Here is an 8,355-nt window from a genome sequence, read left to right as displayed (position 1 = left end):
ACAGTAAAAAGAGCCGAATTAGGTAAATGAAAGTTCAAGTATTTTCATATAATAAAATTGTGTGTGTAAGTCTTGCTAATCTGGCCTATCATTCTTACCCATAACTTCCTCCTGTGTCTTGATCACATAAACCATATTATTGAAAAAGCGTATGTTGGCCGAACGAAACATATGGAAATAGCCGTCCACACCTTCCACACTGTAGTTCAGGCGCAAGCAGAGCAGTGCTGGCGCTGAGCCTTGAAACAATTTGGTCTGCTGATACATGCCTAACTCGATCAGCGTAATATTTTGCAACTGAACCTTTTCGAAACGTACAATTTTATCCAAATGTGAGTCATATTCGGCAACAATGTAGCAATCGTCTGTGAGCAGCAGAACCGTGTCAACGTCGGTTTCATTAAGATCACCCGTACTAGGTGTAAGAGTTCCAATATTAGCAAACCAAAATAATAAAATATGTATAAAGTTTTTATTCATATATATGTACTCACGTCGGATCGGCATCGATGAGGCCCCATGAGCCCACTGGATATTGTGCTGAACCTAGCAGCAAGCGCCGACAATCCTCCACCAACAGCTTGGCTTGTTCGGCACTTTCCAATGCATCTGTTTCATCGGGTGCCGCCTGTCCGCCCAACGCGTTCAGTGACTCTGCAGAAACTTGATTTCCGAGCATTAGATCGATGGTGGCTTGACGATAAGAATCTTTAAAACGCGCGAGATAATAACTGAAATTCAATCACAAGTAAAAAAAAGCATTTTACAAATGAGTAAGGTAAGTGTGTAAAGTTTATGCGCGCAAAAAGAGGAAAAATCGAATACAAAGCGCATGCAATCAAGGGGTGAATTTGTGCTTTAAAATTATAACAAAAAAATATAAAAATGGAAAGGCAGTAAACCAAACTCCAAATAAAAATCAAAAGAAAAATACCTTTTCAAACGATAGTAGTAAGACAATGGAAACAAAAGGAGCAACAAAGTTAAATAAAGAGCGAGTTTTCGACTTCTTTCGTGGCTTATCGCGAGCGGCGCACCTTGCGTTTACGATATTTTCCAGAAAATGTAATTCCGGACCGAGCACACCGGCGTGATAGTAACCGCGTGTAGGCGCCGGTGTAGACGGGCAGAGAATGTGTAGTATTGTCTTCATAACTTCATCCTCTTTCAATTGATTGGCCTCGACCAGCTTGCCTTGCATTAAATCAATTATGCATTGCCGGAAGGAATCAGCGAAATTTTGTATGAGGAAACTACGAAGAGCGAATGTTTAAAGATATTTGTTTAGAAATTACGCACTGAGTTGTTTTTTATATTGGCTTAGTGTAACGATTTCTTTGTTTGAAGTAGAGAAGTGTGTTAAAAATGCACAAACTGTTAATAAGAAATTTAATTAAAACAACATAATTAAAAAAAAACAAAAAAAAAACACAAAACTGTGACAGAGAGCGCCACATTTTTTTTTAGAGAGAGAGAGAGAGAGAAGAGAGAGGAAGTGTTATGGTACTCGAGTTGGCATATGGCAGCATAAATTACAAATAAAAAGTTCCAAGTTCCGCCCGTAAATTACTTAAACTAAAAACAAACTTCAAAGTAATACCAGCAACTTATTACGGGAATCTTAAATTTAAAAGGCATAACAAACAAAAAACTTAACTGACCGATTTGCTGAATTCATGCCGTCTTTCATCATACCGCTTATCTTGCGTTCACCGGTTCGCGTATAATCGCCCTGTAAACACAAGAAAATAAAATTTAATAAAATATCAAGGACAGATAATATTTTCTAAACCTTCAGCGCATTTGTGCCCGCATACTGTCGACTAATTATATCGCCATTGTTTGCCCACAATATCATAAACGGCGATTTCAATTGCTCTGGAATGGGTGAGTATGGTGGTGATAAACCCAATTTAACTAGCTGTGATTCCAGCACAGCCTTGCCTATTGCTGTCTCTACGACATTTGTGCGATCCAAGCAGTCCATACAATTAACACGAAATACTGATTTTTGATTACATATAACACCACGCTGATCACGCCAATGAAAGCCCATAGCGCCTGCTTCGGGTGCAAGCGCTTCAACAAGTGCGGAAACATTTTCAAAACGCATACCGCGACTGCAATTGATAGCAAAAAAATTATAAATCAGGAGTAATACGAGGCTTATTAGATGTGCAACTACTCACCAGTAATCATGGAAATCGAAAGTAACATATATTAAGCGATCATTATTGTATTTTATCACATGTCTTGCGTAAGCATCACCAATAAGTTTCTCCTTGCCGCTTTGCTCGACCAAATTGACAATACAAACACCATCGTATAGCGATATTTCTTTGGTAAAATGTAGTTCGAATGCCTCCTGCGTTTCTTGCTCGCCTGTAACGAGATAGACGAATGGAGTTGATATTTTCAAACAATCACACTTGCTGCTTACCCCTGTCCAGGCGTGGTGGTGGCCTGTATTTATAGCCGGGTTGACTCCAATAGACTGGTACCGAACCGCGAATTTGCGTAAAACTCAAGTGATGATGACGAAATGACAATATTTGCTCCGTTTCAACGTAATTAGCGCAGTCCCCCTGTTCATCAACGCCCCTTCGCTTATATCTGCAAACAAAAAAGGAAAAAAGAAAAATATCTTACAGCTTTATTACACTCAACTCAAGCAAAAGCCAACATCTAGGCACTTACCTCGTACCCGCGCGATATCGTGACCGGCGCGACACTAGCGCCAATGTTAAGCATTCATTACCTATCACGCAAGGTTCGACCTGCACGAATCCTTGTATAATCGGCAATACCCACGTATTGTCCTACAACAAAGAAAATTTCAAGCATTTACATATTATAAATGCAGTAATGAACGGATGCCAACTAGGAAAGTTTATATACATTGGAACAAATTTCCATCATTCCTTGTCAATTTTGGTTTGGAGACATACCAAAATTTAAATGGGATCTCCGAAATTCGTTCCAAAAAACATCATACTCCTGCCCGGTGGGAAGCATCAACAATAAAAAAAAACAAGCTTACTTTAAGTTTCAAAATATCGGCAATCATATGCATATTCCAAAAGAAACGCTCATCGTATTGCCGCTTTTGGTCGCCAGCACCACTCTGTCGCTGCAAATTGTTGGTGATGTCGCTGTCGAAACTAAAGTAAAAACTATCCGTTTCATCAAAAATCTTATGCAGCTCCTCTGTAATGCGCTTCGCAATGCGCAACGGATCACGTATGCCCACAGAAGACTTCATTTGATTGGAAGCCAACGCGGCTGCTTGCTGGGTGGTATTCTTAATAGTGCTGCCGGCAATTTTGACAGCACCCCAAGTTTTATTCATTAGTTGAGCACCCTCAAAAAGTTTTGTCTTGGCGACAGGGGTGTTGCCGGTGCTGCTTGTAGTAGAAGCATTCGACGAGGGTGAATGTGTGGGTGTGCTGTTGGCGCTTCTGTAAAAAAAAGATGACATTTTGTAAAGTTTTCTGATTTAGTAAGAATAATATGTCCCTTAAGTACTTGCCTCGAGTGCCGGGTGCAGGAAGTTAATACTGTGTCTGGTTCATCAGCACTTAATATGCAAATCGATTTGATTTTATACACAAGACTGGGTGCATGAAGAACGCCAACGGGTGTAGCTTCCTTCACTATCACCAAATGCGGTTCGTATACATTTGGCAAAGTAATAACGCCCACAATGCCATGTGAAATACCAATGCATTCAATATCATCCACAGAAGAGAGGTCCCAACCTGAGATGATAAATGCGAAATTCATTAAAACTGATAAAATAAATGGAATATGTAAATTCACACACATTTAAAATAAAAGCTTGTAAACACGTTATTTATGACGTAGTTTCAACGCGTTTTCAGTACCTAAACTACCAGCCGTGATCGTACTGCTCGTATCGTGTACCGAATTACGAGACGAGCACTACGTTCACGGCCGTTATAATCCGAAATATGTATTTTCACGTGACGAGTTGCTCTCTCACGACTGTTACGATTCGAGCCTAGATTTTATTGTGTATCATACTACGAATAATAATCTTAGAAATTCTATATCAGTATGCACAAACACAATCACTATGTGTTCATTACAATTTTGACGGCTGTTAATTTTACTTATTCAATGTTACGCCTATTTGTTTATTTATTTTTCTTTTTAACCAGTCGCTTGTGAGGCGTTAACCAGTTGTCGCCTTTAATTAAAGAGGTTTACCTTTGTTGTTGCTATATGTATGTATGTATGTATGTTATTACTACGTAAATAATTAGGTTGAAATTGAAAGTGTAAATTTAACATTTAGGAGAGAGAAGTTTGCACAAGAAGCACATTCACTCACCCCATACAGGCAAAGCACAATTTTTGTGCCATTAACCTGCCTGCAGCGAATCAAGGGCAATGTATACAATGATAACCCAAGCACACAAGCACGTACTCACTTGCTTAAGAGCACTTAGATGCATATGCCACGAGCAACAAAAGCATGTCGCTTAGATTTGGATAATGGCTAATGGTGAACATAAATTGGTCATAACGATTTTTGCAAATCTTGTTCCCTTTATGCACCCAAATGCAAGTAGATACCACTTACCGACAAAAATGTATAGTGCTTGCACTTCATATTGCTTATCCCCTACGCATCTACGTATGTATTATGTACGCATGTATACCCCGTGCCAAGAACCAGTTGATTTTATGGCTTTCTTCCAACGCAGAAATCTTCTAACATCAAACAAAAAAAATTAAAAATAAATTTCCTTCTGCACAAGTATTTGCATTGGGACAAAAGACCATGGAGCAAATAATAACTATTATGGATTCGTCTTACAAAGACTAGCGTGTCAAGAGCCATGGTCAAGTGACTCATATGTATGTATGTACATATGTATGTAGCTGTGTCAACACTACAAAATGTGGTAAGTGGAACATGCATGTATTGGCATGAAATGCACTAAAAGAAACGCAGCATCCCAGAAGATAATTTAGATAGGCCTTCCTAAGTAAAGCCATTCTAAGAGGCCTACCCAAGAAGGGCTGAAAAAAGTGCTTCTTACATGCCTTCTAGAAGGGCTTATCCATTTACAATTTACGCGAATGCATAAATTTATAATATTTAGGCCTTTCATGGGTAGCGAAAGAAGAAGCCCTTCAATTTGTGCCACTCCATACAAAAAAGAAAGGAATATAAAATGGAAGGGCTTTTGACTCCAGAAATTATCTACTGGGATATTAAATTTTTAAGTGAGATTTAAATTCTTTACCAGAAAAACCTTGCGAAGTTGTTTATTATCAAATTGAAAGAAAATATATGCACATACATAAATACATATGTATGTGTCTGGAATTTTACATATGTACATATTTCTCAGGTACTTGTACAAATATCCTCCCGCCTCAATCCAAAACAAAATTATAAAATACAAAAAAGTTGAAGGATTGTAATTTGTACTATACATACCTACATACATACGTACTATGTATGTATGCCTTGAAACCGCACTAGCAATTTGACCACTATGCATGCTGCATTTATACTTAAATCACTACCATAAATCTAAACTAATTTCCTATTAACTATGCACGCGAGTAAGTGAAAGTAATAATTGCGTAACTAAATAGCCTGAAATAAATAAATACATTTCGAAAGACAAGCTACAATATTTACCTAATTTCCAGATTACCAGCGATAAATGTAATCAACTATCTATGCTGTGAATATGAGCTTCACTTAGCCACACGAAAATACTGCGAATGTTATTAACGTTATGCGTTAAAATACACAAAAGAAACATATATACATATATAATTGATAACATCCTGTTTTTAGAAGTCGGTTAAAAACAATTTATTTTTCATGTTCTTGGGTATAAATATTAAACAAAAATGCTAGATAAAATTTGTCATTTCGCGTAGACAGTAAACTAAGTAATATGATCGAAAAACATTTTAATCAAAACCAAGAACAAAAATTTGACCCAAAAACATTAAAAATAAAAACTGTTAAATTTTATGAGGAAAATAAAAGTCCAACTTTAGCGGTTAAATTTTGATTTTTATTATAAAGATAATAACTGTCCCTTATCAGTCTTGAAGCTAAGCAGCATAAGTTGATTTCGACTTTGACTAAGCAATATGTTTATCGAAGCCTTTGATAGAAATGAAAGATTCATTAAATATACATGCAAATAGCGCTACGTATCAACACGGATGCGTAGAAAGGTTAGATGGAGTTTTATTTTGAAAAGAACTACTTAAGCGTACTTCGATTACATATCTACTAACTTTTAAATATAGAGGATTTTATACGGACAATTTATTTTTCCCAAAAAGTGCATATGAAATATGTATGTAAACATGTAATGCGCAACGTTTGTTTAACACTTGTAAACCTGCAAGTAAGTATGCAGCCGAGTTAAAGGTGAATAAACTCAGGGTTTAAACCAAAATAAATTGTCATATATGTATGCACATGAGTCATAATGTGGAAAAAGATGTCACAGCATTATATGTAAATAATACCCAACGACTAGCTTTCAATATCCAAACAAGTGTCGACATTAAGCAGTGTTTTGTAATTGTATTGGCTGGTAGAACCATAGACCAGCAACCTTACTCCTAAAACAGATAAGTAATTATAATTATTATATGTATTAAGTACATTTGAACGTGCACGCTGCGGTGGGGGCCAAATATGAATACAATAACAAACGACTGGAAAACTTCTATTGTGATTAAAATTAATGCAATTTTTGTGCGCTCAAATCAGCCAATCTAAACGCAAAATGTATATTTACACCCTCTCCACAATGCTTGTTTTACGTTCATGGAAGGGGAACCCTAGCAAAGCAAAGTCAGATAAACAATAGTGCCTGCCCCCCTAGCTATAAGCGCCAGCAGCATGCAACATTGAAGGTCGCCTTAATAATAATCAGAATGATGCGGGGGAGCGACGGCCATAAACGGGTAAAACGAATTGGAGAAATCCTGATTTCGCGTGTAATTGTAATATGTACACATACATACATATGTAAGTATATTAATCAATCGAAGTTTCATTAATGCGCATTCATTGACTCCAAGCCTAAATGCAATGCGTTATTCACGGAACGCCTCCAAAACGAGTATGCTTATCAATAAAGTAATAATTGATTGTTTTACTACTTTACAGGCTAATTTGTTCATATTTACCTGCTTTGATTGTAAATTCGGACGTCTTGCGATGCCACCACAAACTCTTCTCGCGTTTCACGAAAATGTAATAATTATCAGTCTGGAACACTTCCATTTCAACCACGCCCAATTTAAACTACACTATTCTTAATTAAATTATTAGGTATTTTCACTTTCATCCCTTCAACCACGAAGTTTTTCTGGAATCAGACAGAGTCCATGAACAGAGCCAAAGAAATTTTAGCGAATCGCAAGAAAAAATTGCTATAAAACTGAAGTTAGCTGAAATTCAGTAACATGGTGAAATGTCAAATATCAGCTGAGCACCAGAGCTGTCGTACCTAGTGGAATTTTTCCACATTATCTATTAGGGTGAGGTGAAGCTACGGTCCCCACAAACTTTCTGAATGAAGTTTCCCAGAACGTAAATACCAAAGAACGCAAATCTACTAAAAGCAAACGTTACCAAAGAAGATAAATTTATAAGGGGAACTCGTTACTCTGAAAATGTGCCGCGCTGATTTTGACCGTATCTGAAACGTTTGCAACAGGAATTCGTCTCCGTTTTGACTCTGTCCGCGGCAGATTTTTTATTTTCGCCTTGAATACGGAAAACAGAAATCGTTAAATACTTAAAATAAATATTTAAAAATAAAAATTAAATAAATATTTAACGTTCTCTGGTTTCCCCTTCTTTTAGATTTACCAAAGAACGTAAATGTACATTTTACTTTCTTTCGTTCCTTAATAAAACATACCACATCAAAGAGCTTAAATAAAAAACACGTTATCCAACACTTTTCTTCAGCCATTAGGAATTGTTCGCAGATAAGAAGAAGATCAATCAGCTGATGCATGTAAAACAATCGGTAATACGCGGATTTTTGCAGCAGTGATGGCGTTGAATAATTTAAAAAAGTTTCATGTTTCATTGAAAATTTTAAATACCCGAGGATTATTGCGCTCACTTAATCAGTCAATTCGCGAACAACCACAAACAAGAAGCTATGGCGATGAAAACANCACTTAATCAGTCAATTCGCGAACAACCGCAAACAAGAAGCTATGGCGATGAAAACAACAACAACAATAAAGGAAATTCGCAGGACTATCGAAGAAAGTCTTGCAGATCCAGCTTCCTGCCAATTGCCACTATTACTGCAGTATCTG

General features: G+C 37.0%; 1 protein-coding gene across 1 annotated transcript; it reads right to left on the bottom strand.

Annotated features, from left to right (window-relative positions):
* Positions 1 to 98: 98 nt before the first annotated feature.
* On the bottom strand, positions 99 to 7,441 carry LOC108380852 (phosphatidylinositide phosphatase SAC2-like; the record flags this gene model as incomplete). The annotated part of the gene is made up of 11 exons (XM_017637248.1): positions 7,204 to 7,441; positions 3,530 to 3,758; positions 3,041 to 3,458; positions 2,698 to 2,819; positions 2,441 to 2,613; positions 2,190 to 2,382; positions 1,793 to 2,120; positions 1,662 to 1,732; positions 1,038 to 1,253; positions 495 to 731; positions 99 to 415 (listed from the first exon to the last, which is right to left on the bottom strand). Coding segments are annotated over exons 1-11 (2,401 nt in total), but the record flags the coding sequence as incomplete, so codon positions are not given.
* Between the last annotated feature and the right edge of the window lie 914 nt (positions 7,442 to 8,355).

The sequence above is a fragment of the Rhagoletis zephyria genome, unplaced genomic scaffold (genome assembly GCF_001687245.7).
Source record: "Rhagoletis zephyria isolate East Lansing unplaced genomic scaffold, Rhagoletis_zephyria_1.1 Rzeph_scaffold_20605, whole genome shotgun sequence".
Lineage (NCBI taxonomy): Eukaryota > Metazoa > Arthropoda > Insecta > Diptera > Tephritidae > Rhagoletis > Rhagoletis zephyria.
The sequence above is the reverse complement of the archived record's forward strand: the minus strand, read 5'-3'. Positions and strand labels throughout refer to the sequence as shown.